At 43.3% G+C, this 18353-nt stretch overlaps 1 protein-coding gene across 1 annotated transcript in view; it reads right to left on the reverse strand.

The window, feature by feature from the left end:
• CNN3 (calponin 3) overlaps positions 1-14178 on the reverse strand; it is a 33401-nt gene extending 19223 nt beyond the window's left edge. The window contains exon 1 of the mRNA XM_082227984.1: positions 14034-14178. Coding sequence (XP_082084110.1) covers positions 14034-14090 — 57 coding nt within the window. The 5' untranslated portion in view covers positions 14091-14178. The remainder of the gene's footprint in view (positions 1-14033) is intronic.
• Between the last annotated feature and the right edge of the window lie 4175 nt (positions 14179-18353).

Consider the following 18353-nt stretch of genomic DNA (forward strand, 5'->3'; position numbering starts at 1 on the left):
GGCAGAGGATGTAGATGACGAGGTTTTGATAGAAACTTTTCATCAGAGATTCCCTCGTAAACCCCAGCCAGTGGCGAGGTTCCGGAGGGAATACTTCGCCACCACCGACGAAGAAGAAGAGTTGGAGGGGTTCTCTGATTCCGAGGTGGAGGAGGATTCAGCGAGTCGGAACGAAGACCGATGGAGGGAAATGTTCGAGACGTCTGAAGATGAAGAGGATTCTTTTCGGGGTTTCAGCTCCTCACCGCCCAGAGGAGAGAGTAGGGGCGGGGGAGAAGGGGGCCCTGGAGGGGAGGTGGATGTCAGGGAACTGACATCAGAGGAAAGGGAGTTGGTAGGGCTCCCAGAGACTGGGAGAGAGTCAGCAGCCAAAGCAGGGACCAGTAGGGGGAGCGAGGGGTCTCTGGAGGAGGATCTCAGTAATGCTGAGAGAGACGCAGCAGCCCAGGCAGGAAACAGCAGGGGAGAGAAAGGGGTGAGAGACACATCCAGCGAAAATAGCGGGGAGGTGTCAGAAGCAACTGCAGGGAGACCCATGCTTCGCCGGAAGCTGCCACGTCGTGAGTCCAGGAGACGCGTTTCCGTTAAGGAACTTCTTTGCTGGAAGCGCTTCCGCAGGCAGCCACTGTCAGACTCTACTAGTGACTAGAATCATAGAATCATAGAGTTGGAAGAGACCACAAGGGCCATCGAGTCCAACCCCCTGCCAAGCAGGAAACTAGAGCAGACATGTCTGAGGAGCTCTGTCACACACAGAGGTTTGTGGGGCCGCACAAACTCTGAAGGGGCACAATTTTAAGCACAAGCAGCTAATCATCCCCTGACAGGTAATAACTGACATAACAATTAAAACAGTTATAATTACATTTATATATATTAATATTTAAATTTATTTTAAGGGGTGTTGGTGTTTATTAACCATTCACTTTTTATAAAGTTTTCAAGAAGTATAGGTACAGACTTCATAAATTCAGGAACAGCTATGAGGTATTGTACAGAATCACTATAGTAAGACAAAACAACAAAACAACATTAACTGTATCCTGCTACATATCCAGAGGAAACTCAAACTGACTCAGGAAGAGGATGTACAGAAGCAATTATTACAATGTCCAGTGTTCATTAGGAATAAGGTTAAGACCACAAATGTTTTGAAAATACGAATAATACCAAAGTTATTTTTTTGTCTCTGAAGGTTTCACATGATCTAGAAACATAGATAAGGGAATGCCATGTATTTACACATGAATGTTAATATCTGGCTCCCTGATCCACTCTGTTTTGACTTCATAAGTTTTTCAGCCAGCAGTACATCCCAGACCTTGGTTAGGAAAGGATGTCTGGTTCAGACAAAATGCCAAACCAGTTAAAATAAGCCACAGTTTGTAAGCCAACAATTAGGTTGGCATGGTGCAGACTTACTGGTGGAGCCAAGCTGGTGCTCCTGATGGTGGTCTGCACCACACTGACCTCCTCCCCCCTCTCCCCCCATTCATAAGCAGCAAGCAACCAGCCTGCCTGCCAGGAAGTTAGATTAAAGGCTTCACACTCATAGGTGAGGTGCTTCTGCACCAGACTATTATTATTTGATTTTTTTGTTTTTAATTGTTTTATGCTGGGACCAACCAGATAGAAGGACAAATAGAAATTTTCAACTGAATAAATAAAATAGACAGGGAATATTTCTCAGGCTTCTAGTAATTCATTACCTAGTACATCATGTAAAATTAATCTCTGCTTTGGCAATGAATTGATCATAATCGTTTCCCTTTTCTGCTCTCAGCCTTATAGGAGCCACATTTATTCTGATTAGTCCTACAGATTCTTTAAAAAGCTACTGAATCTTATATTTTCAAAGACAGAGAGGGATCATTGCTTTTTGTATGTATATGTTGTGGTACAATGTTATGATCTTGCACACTGCACATAAACTAACCTTACTAGTCTGCAAAGAGCATCAGTTAGAAACACAAATAATTAAGCAGTACATGCATACCTCAGTTTAAGACTAGCCCTGTTTACAAACTATTCTGTTTACGAACTCCACAAAACCAGAAGTAGTGTTCTGGTTTGTGAACTTTGCCTCGGTCTAAGAATGGAATACGAACGGTGGAAGGGCACCGACAGTGGGAGGCCTCATTAGGGAAAGTGCACCTCAGTTTCAGAACGTTTTCGGTTTAAGAACGGACTTCTGGAACGGATTAAGTTCGTAAACCGAGGTACCACTGTCTATAAATGTCTTAAATGAAGTAACAGTGAAGTACTATTTGAAAATTAACATGTAGCAAGTAGGACATGTACCATGTACTGTGCCAGCAACACAGGAATATAGGAAGCTGCCTTATACCAAGTCAGACATTGGGCTGTATCCAAATAAGTGCTATGTGAACATTCTGGCAGTACAGTGGAACCTTGGTTCTTGAACTTAATCCATTCTGGGAGTCTGCTCAACTCCCGAAACTGTTCAAAAACCAAGCTGTGGCATCCAATTGGCTGCAGGAGCTTCCTCCACTCAATCGGAAGCAGTGTTGGACGTTCGGCTTCCAAAAAACATTCGCAAACTGGAAGACTCACTTCTGGGTTTGTGGCGTTAGGGAGCTGATTTGTTCAGGAGCCAAGCTGTTCGGGAACCAAGGTACCACTGTACAAGGATTTCTGCTTGTGTAACAAAATGTACTCCCCCCCCCCCAATATGTTCAAATGATTCCCCTAACCTCTAGGGCAGATTGGTGGTGGTGCAGGGTACACGCAGGCAGCGGTAGAAAGAAGACCTTTTGTGCTGTTGAGACACAGTAGTTGAACACCGCTCAATATTTTCTACATCTACTGTCAGTGGCTGTTTAGGGTTTCAGAAAAGAGGATGTTCCTAGCTCTACCTAGAGATGCTGTGGACTGAAGCTGGGGTATTCTGCCTGTAAAGCAGATGTTCTACAGTACCATTAATACATAGCCCTTGTTCATCTTCCTTTTTAAACATAAAGTGTTCCTTGAAACTCAAAAGCTATTTTGTGATATCTTTTTAGCCCTTGACATCACCAGTTGATATCTTTTTAGCCCTTGACATCACCAGTTGATAACCCATCCTTTACTTCAAGCAGTTCAAGGTGGTGAACATGGTTCTCCCCCTCTTCATTTAATCTCCACAACAACTCTGTGAGATAGGTTAGGCTGAGAGGCAGTGACAGGCAAAAAGTCATCCAGCGAGCTCCATAGCTATGTGGGGATTTGAACCCTGGTCTCCCAGGTCCTAATCTACTAGCTGCTACGCCACTCCGATCTGTTAAGTTTTTCAGGTAAATAAGTGTAAATTACTGTACTGGTTTTGTCATCTACCTTTCAATTTCTTAGCCATCATACTACATTACTTAAAACTATTCCCCAGAAAGGTACACAGGGACCTTCTCAAAAATTTGTTGGAACATAGCGCTGTAATTAAACCTTGTTTCTGCTAGGCCAAAAGCCAAAAAAATGGAGAAACAGGTCAGATTAACTACTGTGTTGTACACACAGTTGCAATTAAGTGTCTAGCGGTAGGTAATTAGTGTATTAACAGGTATCATAAATTACCTGATTTGTTTCAGATCTCATTACTCATTAATTGCTGTAGTCTACATTCTACTCTAGCTGCTTATTCTTAAGAAGTTGGTCTGCCCTTATATAAATAACAAATGCTAAGAAGTGATTATACTCCATGTTTTTCTTTTCCATACTTTATAGTCCCTATTTAAATGCCTGTACACTATACCCAAATATCTATACCATCTGAATTAGTAATATATCCCAGAGCAAATCATGAATAGCAGGGAGAGTCTGCACCATATCCTGGTCAAGTCTTTGTCTCTGTGTCAAGTTTTGCTCCTGGGAAAATGAAAGTCTTGTTACAAAGGTAGCAAGTATCCTGCAAAATCTATATAGACCTCTATATCTATGTGCAATTACCCCTACATACATCAAACAACAGAACACATAAATTGTTTAACAGACATCATGAGGCTGATAACCGAGAGGAGAAAACATTCATGCAATGTTGTGTTCCTGCTCTTTCCATAAATTTATTCAGAAGTAACATTGTACTGTGCTTTGATGTTATTGTCAATTGTTTCTGTTTTTTGCTGCCATTACATATATGTATTGCACATAGACAAAGAGCAGTTCAAAGACAATGAGATGATGGACAAAACCAAGTACAACAAATTGATAGTAGCACAATCAAAGTTCCACTTGAGCAAGCTTTGGATACTCTCTTTAATAACAACAAATGTTTCAGTAATATTCAGGTGAAGTAACACATAAACAATAAATTTTTGTAGCAAACATGAAAAATCCCAGCAGATAACAACTTCATACTTGCAATTTACTGATGTTTTTAAATGTGCAGTGTAATTTTGGCTACATTCTTGAAAGCACCCACTCAAGAGAAATCTCAGTGTCTATTATAGAGCTATTCCAAATTTTCAGCAACACAGCCTTTTTCTTTTGAAAAGTAATGCTATTTTATAGGAAAGACGACTGGTGATGTTCATTACACTTAATCAGAAATCTCCTACATATTCTGAAACCTTGAACAAATTAAATAAAAACCGGAGTGATACTTTTCCAATTTAACAACATTCCACTGATTGAGCTCTTAATTCCACCTGTCTGAATAATGAGAGAAGGAAAACTGTTGCAAGTTGCCTTCAAGACTTGGTGATACCACCGGCCCTCAAAGGGACCCCGTTAATAATTCATCATTTAATGAATATATTAGACCTTTAGAAGTGGTCATTGGGGGATTTGGTGCAAGGTGTCACAAGTACTCTGATCACACCCAGCTCTATTTCTCCTCTGCACTGGAATCAGTTGGAGCTGTGCAAGTGCTTAATCTGTGTTTGGAGGCAGTAAGGGGTTGGATTACCTTAAATGGCAGTGCTATAGATTATTGCTTCTTGGGTCTGGGAATGAACAGTGTCTTCTGGATGAGGTTGGACTCTCCTTGAAGGATCAGGTACAGTCACAGGGCGGGGAAGAGAGATAGCTTGACTACAGTAATCCATACTCTCGAACCTTGTTGTTGTTGTTTAGTCATTTAGTTGTGTCCGACTCTTCATGACCCCATGGAGCAGAGCGTGCCAGGCACTCCTGTCTTCCACTGCCTCCTGCAGTTTGGTCAAACTCATGCTGGTAGCTTCGAGAACCTTAGACTACTTTAATGTACTCTACATGGGATTGCCCTTGCAGGTGGATAGTACACCACAGCTAGGAAAAAATACAGCCATGAGGGTGTTGGCTAGTGTACCTTTGAGATACTATGTAACACCAGTCCTTGAAGAACTGCACTGGGGCCTGTTTGCTACTGAGTGCAATTCAAGGTGATAGTTTTGATGTAAAGGTAAAGGTAAAGGGACCCCTGACCATTAGGTCCAGTCGTGGACTCTGGGGTTGCGGCGCTCATCTCGATTTATTGGCCAAGGGAGCCGGCGTACAGCTTCCGGGTCATGTGGCCAGCATGACTAAGCCACTTCTGGCAAACCAGAGCAGCGCATGAAAACACCGTTTACCTTCCCACCAGAGTGGTACCTATTTATCTACTTGCACTTCGTGCTTTCAAACTGCTAGGTTGGCAGGAGCAGGGACCGAGCAATGGGAGCTCACCCTGTTGCGGGGATTTGAACCGCTGACCTTCTGAGCGGCAAGCCCTAGGCTCTGTGGTTTAACCCACAGCGCCACCCGCATCCCAAGTTTTGATGTACAAAGCCCTAAATAGCTTAGAACCCAGCTATCTGAAGGCACCTCCCACTGTCCTGGCCATACCATCATCAAATAAGGACCAAGCTTCTGAAGCACGTAATAAGGCCCCCTTGGTGATGGAACAATCTTCCTCCTGAGGTTAGACTGACACTAGCATAAACTAGTTTTTGGTGCTAGTTGAAAACATTCCATTTTCACTATGCCTTTCACTGTATCTGCCTATAGCTGGGGTGATGTGTACATTGAATTTTATATTGTAAACTGCTGCTGTTGGTTTAATTATGTTGTGGCCCATAATGAAGGGCAGGATAAACATTTTACAAATAAATAAAACAGGACAGCCTCTTGGACAGAGCATGATGCACAGGCATGAGACAAAGACAGGAATGGTTCATTAATATGTTTCTGTGATAAAAGAGAGGAAATGGACTGCTGGGGAAAAGGTAGGATATCATTTATTTGTTAATCATTGTAACACCTCCACTTAATTGCTATTACTATCACAAATAGCAATGTTTATTTCAGTTATTTAGTTCTTGTTGACAAGCAAGACTATGACTTTGTAAGTAGAATTTTATCTACAAAGTGGCCTTACATCTCATATTTTTGTGCATTTTGATGTCTGGTATCTTTACTCTCTTCATGTTAGTAAGGAAATACAAGGTTTTTTGAGGGATTTTTATTCAGTATTAATTGTGAAATTGTTCTGCAATCTTTTATAAGGAAAATGATGGATAATTACATATTTATGTGTTGTATGAATAATAATGTATTTGGATCTTTGTTTTCATAAGAACACTTTTTGTTGTGAACTGCTTTTGAGAATAGTGTACACAGAAAAGCAGTATACAAATAAATTGACTTACTGACATTTGGCATTTGGTCCCATTTATAACAAAGCAGAAAACTTTCGCAGACAGATCTGTGAAAATATCTAAATAACAATTTGAGCTGATTCTCTATTACTCATCGTTGACTTCCAGGGTACTTAAACATATGTGTCCAGCTGGAATTTTGCACTCTCTTGGGATAGAAAGTAATTGAAGAAAACAGAGGTAGGAACTTCGGCAGGCAGTTAGCAAATGTTTAACTGTCTTTACCTGTCATCCCTATCATCAGCAGGCACCTTCTTTGACACGTTTTAAACATCAGCTGAAAACTTTCCTATTCCGCCAGACCTAAGCAGGCAATAAAGAGTACATCGCCGACAATGGTCTATTGATGTTTGTTTTCAATTTTTTTATTTTTAACTTCTTTAAATCTATTTATCATTTTATTGTTTGGTTTATCAGATATTTTGTATTTCAGCAAACTTTGGGGCTCAGCTGAGCCTGTGGATTCCTCCTTCTTATGTATGGGTGATGTAATTTTAGCTACAGAAGACCTGACACAGAGCTTGAAGATCGGAAATAGAGGAAATTATGATGATAAATGCAGATGACTAAACAGATCTTAGAAGACTAGGCAGAGTGGAAAAGACCAAATAAAATATCAGGACTATCTCAATGAACTAATAACAGCATTGTATTAATATCACACTGAATTTAAGAGACTGCAACCCAGATGTTTATTGTCCAAGAAGGTTCCTTATTAGTGGTCGGTCATTATACTTTGGGCCACACCAAAACACTTTTGACTAGGTTTTAACTCTAACAGTGGGAGAGAGAAAAAACTAGCCAGTGCCTAAAGCTTGTCAGATACAATGCGCTGGGCACTGCCCAAAGGAGATTCTCATTTTGTTTTTGTTTTAGTACATACCTTTTTGCTTAATTGCTTTTACAATATTCCCTTAATTTTAAGAGCAGTTTGCCATGTGGTAGTGTGGTTTTGTAAATCGAATACCTCTAATCTTTGCTGGGCTTAGAGAGCATATATTATAGTTCTCCAAATTGTAGCCATAACATAGAAGGAGCAGTTATCCCAAATAGTAAATAACCTACACAGTACTAGTATGGCCCATGCCAGTCAGACACCTGGTAATCCTAACTTGTGTTCCCAGTTTATTTAACAAAACATTTGTAGTAGCTTAACAGCCTGACTCCATGCAGAGCTATGGGTGCCTAATATCCAACATTTCTCCAATGAAAATAGGGACATCCTAAGGAAAAGTGGGACATTCTGGGATCAGTCAGAAACCGGGACGTCTTCTCTAAATCAGGGACAACCCTGGAAAATAGGGACACTTGGAGGGTCTGCTTTAGGCAAGCCTAAATCAACACAGGATTGTATTGTTAATAAGGGTCTTTCAAAATAATTTTTGGCTTTTGAGTTCTGCACACTGCCCTGACTAATACTTTAACATGTAAATTGCCTAATATTATTTAAATTGTTGCTATCCCATAAGTTACCAATGCCTGTCGAGTTTCTCTTTTGTGTCAGTTAGTTCAGATGAGTAAATCCTGTATATGCTGTGCTCCTACTCAATCTGTGTGAATGCTAGGGCCAGTTATCAACCTTTTCAGACCCAGGGCCCATGTTTAACTCAAATATGCATTTGGGGAAGCATTTCTGAATCTTTTACTATATATTTATATGATGCTCCTGTTACGACAAACCTTGGATCAGGCTGTGACCCACTAGTGGGTCTCAACCCACCAGTTTAAGACAAGTGCTAGGAAATAATTCTATTCTGATATAGACTTGCTCAACAATCATTGAAGAAGGGCTGGGATTGATTATATCTGAATTTCATTCTCTACTAAGGAGAATTGGAAAGGAAAACCTTCCTTACTCCCACTTATCTTCACTGTATTTTCCTGTTTTCTCAAGAATTTTTAGAACCCTACTGTGGAGGAAATCCTTTTGTCTATTTTTAAATAGCATGTGTCGGTATGATTGGTTCTGTCACCCAGGGAGGCAGCAGCAAAGAATATTCTAATTTTGCACTGTTTCAAGGGATGGGGAAGGAGGACTTATTTTGACTTTTCTCACCTTCTTCTCATCCCCAGATTAGCATTATCATATGAACTACAAACCTTTATTGCCCTTATTTCTCAGGAACAGGATTACTACCAGATTCTAAGACAAATTTTGGAGCTAGGTGGTGGGAAATTTAGGCATATTTAAATAATAAAGAATAACCAAATGTGACAACCCATAGGGAAGAAACAGTGTGGTGGTGGTGTTTTCATTTTGTGGTTTTATATTCTGCTTTTATCCTGTGCAACGTCCTGAGACCTGCAGGAATAGGGCTGTGTATAAATTATTATTTATTATTATTATTATTATTATTATTATTGAACATTGCCTAAAAAAGAAAGTGTGAATACTTGCCTCATTGAAATATGAACAGTAAGATGGAAAAAAGGAATCTAATTCTTACTCAGAGTAATAAATGATCAATAGAAAGAAACAGAACTTTTATAACTTTAAATGCACCCACATCCACTATAGCTAGTAAGCAAGGAAACTTCTGTTTAATACTTTGTCATCTTCTCTTCTATCTTACTGTTTTCTGTCTTTTTCCTTATTCCTCCTTTGGGAGCAGAAACAAGTTTATTGACATAGGCATAGCCAGAGGGGGTGGGGGACAGCTGTCCCTCCCAATCAAGTAAATAAATAAAAATACTTAACTGACCAATTGCATCACAGATAGCTTGGTTCTGCCCCCCCCCCAAATCTTGACTACATCAATGTTTCTTGATATTAGAAAAAATATTTTAAATGAATCACAACTTCATGATGTGATCAGACATATTACTTAACCAACATCAGCTCTGCAAGGTCCCAAAAATAAAAGTAAATAAAACAGAAATAAGAAATAAATTGAAGCATGTGCTGCCTCTCAACTGTGTTTGTTTAGTCCAAAGTAAATCCCAATATCTTCATTTTAACAGCTTTCCAGGTTAAGTGTGCACAGGATTACAGCCTCAGTCTCTTATCTGTAAAAATGGGGTCTATGAAGTTGTGAAAATCAACAGGATCAAGTTCTGCAGCAGCTTAAAAATGCTGTGTAAATAGCTACAAGCTCTTTTAGGAACAGTTTCTGTTAAGTCATTGCAACTTTGTTATTGAAAACTAACTATAAATGTAGACTGGACATTGGAAGGCTTGAGTTAAAAGAAAGGCAAATGTCACATAGACTATAAGACTCCTTCATAAAAATAAGTTCCATTTTAAAATAAGAACCACAAAGTTGGAAAGGCACTCAAAGTTCATCTAGTCCAACCCCTGCTAATGCAGGAAATTAACTACTACATTATCCCTGTTAGATGATCATCTGCCTTAAAAATTCCAATACTGTAGAAAGTTCACCACCTTCCTAAGCAGCCTGCTCCAGTTTAGAACAGCTCATCCTGTTAGGACTTCCTAAATCTAAGTCATGAGTTACTTTCTTGTAAAAGAGTATATAGAAATGTTGTACTCACACTGCCCATTAAGATCCCTATTAAAAGCCACCTATCAAGAGGAATAGCTTCTTTTTACAAAGCATCTGACAAGTTACTTTAGTGATAGATTTATAGAGTGCCAGAACTAGTTTGGTGTGTACAAAGAGGCTTTGGACATGTTTCTCCAACAGCAGTTCCTCATGGCATATAGCAAACCACTTTTTAATATGAAGAGGTATGGAGGTGAGCTGTACAAAGGGGGGAGAAGTCTAAAATTCTACTGAGCCTAGCTTGTGCTCAAAGATTCTAGAAGATATTAATTATAACAGCATTGTAGTTAAAATTGTATAGAATTGTTTTAATTAAATAGCCTGCGGAAGAAACTAAGTTAGTAACAGAATAGCACAGAATATGCAGAATGAAAAGGAAAGGGGCTCTGGCCTGCCTAGCCCATGCCTCTCAACCTTCATCACCTTAGCCAGTCACTCTGGAAGAGATGAGGGAGAGACGTACGCCATAAAAGTTTTATATTTATTTTGTTAGTTATCCTGCCTTTTTCTGTTGAAAAATAATTATGTGCCTCTCTGGAAAACACTTCTATAAGTTTACTTATAATAGACTAAAACTCTTTAACAAAATGCCCTACAAAACTCCTGGTTTTCTTTCCAGTGGTTGCCAATAAGTAAATAAAACGGAGTTAAATTATTCCACAACAGTAAGTCAGTAAGTAAATAAAACGGAGTTAAATTATTCCACAACAGTAAGTCAGTAACTCAGAATGTAATAAAATCTGAAATAGTTGCACTAATTGTTTAGTACAACTATTCTGGTTATGGCTGCATAAATCAGGCATATGAACGGCTATATTAAAAATTAACTGCTTTCTCCACTTATGCTGTCAAGGAGTGCAGTGTGCAAGAAATTATTGCTCAAATATATCCTGCTCACATCTATCAATATTGCAAAGTTTGATGTCTGTTCCAAATGACATCACAAAATTCAGCACAAACCTGTAGCACCACATTTAGAATGCAATCCTAAACTGCATTCTAAACCCTATTTAATAAACCCTATTAAATCAATGGGACTTAGGCTGCAGTCCTATATCCACTTACCTAGGAGTAATAGTCACTGAACTCAATAGGACTTACTTCTGAGAAAAAAAAGATATAGAACTGGGCTGTTACTTACAATTAAACATGCATCAGATTAAGATACATGGGACTGGGATGCATACCAGAGCAAACATTCAGCTAAAGTATGTGAAACTGTCTTGGAGCAAAAAAATAAGTGCATAGGAGTCATTCAAAGCTGAAATATTCAGCTACTGCTACATTCAATTATTTCCATGTATGAAATGTTCCCTTATTACAGTGCTGTTTTAGTGTACAGATGAGGTGCCACTGTAACACATTTTCAAGATGAAGAGGAGTCTTGGAATATTTTATTTCCCAGGAGAGTTAATGGAAACTAAACCCCAAGCCGCAGTAGCTTCCTTTGTGTGTATCTTCCCCCACTCCTCCCCACCACTTTGGACTTGAGTGCAGCAGTGTGGAGACAATGAGCATTCTGTGCACAACGCCCACACGGATTGGCTGGGCTCCCCCCAATACCCCATGATGTAATATGTTTGGAATGTGCCGGGACTTTGAGCTGGAGGGGGGGGCAGGGGTGGCATTTCTCATCTGTTTCCCAGACCAAGTGGGTTCAGTAAATTAACATGGACCCAGTGTGCATTTGCAGAATCTCACTACCTTTCTCATACTTCTGTTTAGCATGGAATTGATTTTTTTAAAGCCTGAGAACCAACGCCATTCCCATCTCAGTACATCACTGTGTTTGGGTAAATATGACTGCATACAAGAGTGTACAGGAAATGTGTAGGTGAGGAGATAGTATCAAATATAGGTGCTGAGGGATGCTAAAAGACTAGCCTAATAGAGGTGTGGATAGGAACACTATACATTGGGGGCAAACAAGACAGAATTCAGAGAAAGCTGCAACTGTGTCCCATTCCCATTTTGTTTTAATCATCCTTTCTCCACAAACAAGTCCATATCTTCACAGCAAACTTCATCCTTGGTGGCATTTTAATCTGACAACTGCCAGTGTTTTAAAAGTGACCTCCATTTCAGAAATCAATCTGCCTTCTGTATTTGGTACTGGTCTTTTAAATGCTGTTATCGGGGGATTGGTTAAAAAAACAACAACCTAAAATCACAAACTTCCTCGCCCTAGCAGCCCAGTCCTGTTTTGAGAGGAGAGCTCTGCGTCCACACACTTGTTAAAGGGCAACCAGAAGTAGTAACCCAGGGAGGGAGGCAGGGAGACCAGGAGAGTGCGTGCACCAGCCATCCCCCGTAGCACACCATCCTGCCTGGCGCTCGCTAGCTCTAGACTGGAGCCACGTAGGCTGGGATCACCTCGCGCTCCCCCTGCTGCTGCTGCTGCTGCCGCTGCCGCCATCTCCCGAGCCTGGGTGGGTCCCGCAAGCCGGGGCGTGCGGGCTCCTAGGGAAAGGAGGAGGTGGAAATCTTTTAAGGCAGCAGGAGCAGCAGCAGTTCCACACTCGTGTCACCCCCACACACACACCGCACGTCAGAAGGCGCAGTCACGAGCGCAGAACTGCGCGTCCCGAAGCCACAAACCAGCGTTCCTCTTTGTTTGTTTCGCGCCCCCCTCCTCCTCCTCCCTCCGCTTTTCTCTTCATTAGACCCGGGCTTGTCCCGCCGCAGTGATTTGCCAAGGAGGAGCGGCTGGGCTGGCTGGCTTTCGCCTCGGCCTCTGCAGCTGGGAGAGAAAGAAACAAAGTCTCTCTCTCTCTCTCTCCCTCTACTAAAGTCTCTCTCCCGCGCACACCCCTTGGGCCTTCTTTCCTCTCAGGCGGGAGGAAGAAAGAAAGAAAAAATACACCCAAAACTTTCCCACACGCGAAAAGAAATACCCTCCCCGCCTGCGCGCGAAGTTAAAGGGAGGGAGAGCGGGCCGTCCTCATTCCCCATCCAAGGAGGAGGCGAAGCCAGACACTTCTCCCCGCCACCGAAAGGAGCGAGGGATGAGGGGAAGCGGCGGCGGCGCCTCACAGTCGGTGTCTCCACAGGCAGGAGGGGAGTGCGAAGCCTCCCTCTCGTCTCGTCTCCCCACCCCACAAAACCCCAGGAAAATAAAATGGGGAGGGGGGCGTGTGGGTAAAACCGTCAAGGAAGGGAGCTGAGGGTCCGCGGGGGCTTCGGCTTCACCGCCCCCCCCCCCGCCCAGCCGCTCTAGCGATTTCTTTCGCGATAAATGCGCGGTTGGAAGCGAAGGGCTTTGTTTGTGACCCATTGAAAATAAATAAATAAAATAAAATGAGGGGGCAGACGGGGTGCGGTGCCGGGAGTGCCAGCCTGTGATTTACCTCACACGTAACATCTGAGGGCGACAAGGGGGGGGGGTCACACGTCGTCTTCTGAGGGGAGAGAATGGTGGTCTCGGTGAGGGGGGGAAGTGGGGGCTCCTTCCAGTCCTCCTGCCGAGAAGCAAGGGGGAGGGGGGGCTCGCTCGTCCTACACAGCCGGAGTTTGGGGTGGGGGCTTCGTTTCGCTCGTGCCCCACAGTAAAGGAACTCCCCCCTATTACACACACACACACACGGTTTTAAAACCACACGGCTGGGGTAACCTTCGCCTTTCACGCGCCCCCCACCCCACCCCACCTAATCCCGTGCATGGTGAGGTGATGATGATGGAGCAGGCAAGGGAAACGGAAAACGTCCGAAATAGGCAGTTGGGAGTTTGGTCCCCCCCCCCTTCGCCCGAAAAGTTGTGCGTTGAGGGGGGGGGCGTCGTCTGTTCCCCTGACCCTGAGGAGAGCGGAACCATTCTCTCCCCTCAGGAAAAAAAGGGGGCTTGTCGCCCGCGCGTCCCCTCCCGGTCCACGAACAAAAGCCGAAGGAGGCGCTGGGATAACCACCATCTTCTTCCCCGCGAGCCCTACCTTGTTCTTGACCTCGGCCGAGAGCCCGTACGAGGGGCCCTTGTTGAAGTGGGTCATGGCGGCGGGTCGGTGTCCGTGTGCGCCAGAGGTGGTAACGCTCTGGCTTGCCTATGCTGCTGCTGCTGCCTGCCTTCCTGCGCTCGACTGGGCGGCTTCCTCGGCGCTGCCTGAGCTCCGAGGGAGCGAGGGCGGGCCGGGCTCGTAGGGGGAGAGGGAAGGAGGAAGGGAGGGAGGGAGGGACGTGGGCCAGGCTGCCTGACAGGGGAGCCCCGCCGCGGAGCTGCCGGCTGCAGAAAGTTCTAGTCCCTCCCTTGTCCGAAAGGGCGGCCTCCGCCGAAACATCCATTTCCCTTCACAGGAGCTGAGGCGGCGGAACGGCCTGCGGGGGGGGGGGGCGGATTATAACGCCCCTCGGCTTCTCATCTGGGCTCGTACCACACAGCAACACCCCAGGGCAAAATCATATCCCCTGGAAGATAGAATCTACTCTGGTTTATACACGGAATAAACTCCATGCAGCTAAACCCATAAAATAAAACAAAAACAGTCACAGGCACACGACCAAGATGGATTGTTTTCCCCAAACTTTGGTCCTTAAAGCTGTTTTTTTTTTGGGAGGGACTACAATTCCCATCATCCCTGACTGCTGGTCCCCACTAGCAAGGGATGATGGGAGTTGTAGTCCTCAAACGGCTTGAGACTTCCAAGTTTGGGAAACGATTGATTGCTGCCACGCCCTCCACTTCGGGCAGCTACCTTTGAAAAGTTAACTGGGATGCTTCAGCTGGCCCAGAAGGCAGCTGTGAGGATGTTGGTGGGCCCAGGATCCCGCAGCAGCCGCACCAGTGTCATGAACTGGCTGGATGCAGGGGGTGGGGGGTGGGAAGCACCTGCTTGGGGGACCCCCCTAGGACAGGAGGGCTACATCAGTTGCATAGGGAACCCCCAGATTGAGAGAGGATAAGGTGTTCTCCTCTCCCCATTTGGTTGTTTTTTTTTAATGAAATTGTCATTTGAAATGTTGTAAGCCACCCTGAGTGGTGCTTTTGCATCAAAGGAGTGAGGCATAAACATTTAAAATAAACAAATACCCCAGGGTAAAACTCTGGGCTAATCATGGTGATAGTTGATCACATCTGAGTCCACTCAAAATGACAACTACTCTGGGATAAACTCTTCTCAAGGCAATATAATCATTTCAGCTACCTGCAGTGAGACCATGCTTATAATTCCTTTCAGGTGGTAATGAGAATTTTACCACATAGTAGGCACATATGATAAAACGGTTGTCTGTGTGCATCATCCTGCCAGGTAAGAAGAATTTTACCACACATCAGTTGGTAAAATAGCTTTATGGGCATCTGACCATGTGCAGGGTGCTTCTCCTCCCCTATTGAATAAGAACAGTGCACCCACCAATAAATTCCTACAAAAGCTGCATTCTTTCTTTTCCTTCATATAATTTAATAAACACTCTTAACCAATATACATTTAGCAGAGGGCATCTGGTGGATAAGAGGCTATTGGAAGTTCTGGGATTTAGGGAAGGTGCTATGAGAAGGAAGGCTCAAGTGAAGGAGAATATGTGGAAAAAGTTATTATGAAAACATATTGGGAACTGTGTACTAAGATCACGGAGCCAGGGGATAGCCAAAGGGAGAATTGGCAGTTATTAACTACTGGAGCATAAACTGCTCATCATTTTTTGCCAAAAAGTGGAGAAACATCAAGATCAGTAAAGAATCCCTTGCCATTCAGAGCTTTGTAGCAACGTTATGGAAAAATAACATGCAGGAAACTTTGCCTTAGGAATCTGAAATAGCCACTAATTTCTAACACATGGTGCACGAGAGATACAGATGCTTGTTAAAAAAGAAAATAAGCCATTGCTGGACTAGATCAGTGGCTGTGCTGATTCTCTCCCTGCCTAAACATCACTTGAATCTAAACTACACACACACACACACACACACACACACACACACACACATCCTGTAATTTAGTCTTCAATTATTTTATCCCTTGGCTCCATCACAGGGAATTGTGGATATGTGGGATGACTTCATAAGAGGAGTAGCTACATTTGCCCTGGCAGGGTTTATGTGCTTTTGAGAAAGAGAGAGCGAGAGTGAGAGAGATTCACAATGTCATTGCCTATTATTGCATATCTTTGGTACAATAAACACATTACCTGCTGAACTTCTGCCTGTCATAGGCAGAAGAGGCAGAATGTGCATGTGCACACATAACATATGACAACTCCTACAAATGTTTTGTAGATGAGTGGAACTTAGAGGCAGCGGACTGAAACATTAGCCTATCCAATCACTGGGACAAATGTGCTCCATTGCTAGAGTGTCTCCTCCCACCTCTGGCCGGTGCAACAGCCACTATGGACAGTGCGAAACACATTGTATGAATATTGAAAGGACATCCTGAAACAGAGACTGGTCACAAGAAAGCACTGTATTTTAGAACATTTGGGGGAGGGGGAAGAGATGAGAGCAGTGGCGTAGCGTGGGTTGTCAGCACCCGGGGCAAGGCAAGTAATTTGCGCCCCCTAACCCGTGGATTTGCGCCCCCTAACCCGTGGATTTTCACCCCCTAACCCTAACCCCCAGATGTTGCGCCCGGTGCAGCCGGCCCCCCCTGCACCCCCACGCTATGCCACTGGATGAGAGACTGTAAGGGGTTTGTGGCTGTTGCATTTTTGTGTTTTTACATTGCTGTACACACCAGAGGATGGAGATGTTTTCACCCAGTGTGCATTGCCAGGTTCCTTTTCCCATGCCTGCAACCCACCCCTCAAACTCCAATTCAATGAAACTGTCATTTGCACATGCATTGTCTTCTGTCTGAAATGTACATACTTCGGCTTAACAGCAATATGTTTTCAAATCAGATGGATGTTGGTTTGAGGAGAAATGCATCAAACAGTGGTATTTATTAAAAAACTGACTGCACTTTTAAAGAAAGTGTAGGATGCATATGAGTTGTGGCTAATGTCATGTGTACTCAGCTTCAAATACCAGAGGTGGGAGGGCATTGAAGATGGGTGTAATCGGTAATGTGTACAGGCTACATCTGCTCTTTCCTCCTTATGTAGGTGCAACAAATAGTGCCATAACACTACAAAAGACACTAGGCTCAGGCTTGCTAATTGAGTTGCTTTTAGGTTTGAGCTGTATTTTGCAGTTAAACATGAACAGAGGAAAAAAAGAACTATTTACTTGTTTAAAACATGGGAACAGCAGTGTAAATTTGTGGTAGAAGAGTAACTGACAACAAGAGCATCCACCAATTTTAACAGTTTTTTTGGTTCTGTGGATATAGATATTAGAATTCATTAAAAAAAACAAAAACAAATTGGCATAGAACTCATAATGCCCTGGCCCTAATCTAGACGTATTCCTGCAAGAAAATGGTTTGAAGAACATCCTGTGCACAGCAACATAGGCAATTTCAACCCACCGGTTCCAAATGGACAATGTTTGGGATAGAATTGAACAGAAAAAGCAAGAGGAGCTCCCAACAGAGCAGGGCTGAATTACCACATTAATACTGTTAGCATCTAAAGAAGGGGCCCCATAAAACCATCATTCCAAAGTCTAAAACAACTGCAGGAAACCTGTGACTCTCCAGATGTTGCTGGCCTACATCTCACATCATCCCTGGCCATTGCCCATGCTGGCTGAGGCTGATGCGTGTTGCAGTTCAACAACATCTGGAGGGCATCATGTTCCCCACCATGGCCTAAAATTTCCTAACTGCATCATAGTCTCAACTTCACGATAAAATGGGATGGGGGTGGAGTCATGTACACCATCTTGAACCCCCTGCAAGGAAGAAAGACGAAATGCCAAAGTGATCAATAACAGCAACAAAATAAAAGGTGCTATGTGAGGGCTGCTCAGCTGATGAAGGCTCAGATGTGCATATCCATCAGCATCATTTTAGATCATAGGCAGCCCCCTAAGAGCCACTCAATAAGAGAGACTAGTTATCAACACTGGGTTGCCATTGCAACCCCGCTGGCATGCACAAAGCTTTGTACCTGCAGAAGAGGAGCTGCAGGTCTATACTTTCAATCTGAACTGGATTCCCTTCATTTTTGATTAACACACTGCTGGATTTTACGCATGCAGAAAGCAGAGCAATGGGTGTTTCTCACTGCCCACCCACCCCCACCTGAAATCTGGAAAAGAGTTAAAAATCTGGTGAGGAGTTACCACGTCTCTACCACACATGGAGGGCTGTTGTACTGAGGTGTCAATTATTATTAATCTCACTGGAAAGACTCATATTCCCAGAATTGAGAGA

Source organism: Podarcis vaucheri (genome assembly GCF_965113315.1).
Source record: "Podarcis vaucheri genome assembly, chromosome: 6".
NCBI classification, from domain to species: domain Eukaryota; kingdom Metazoa; phylum Chordata; class Lepidosauria; order Squamata; family Lacertidae; genus Podarcis; species Podarcis vaucheri.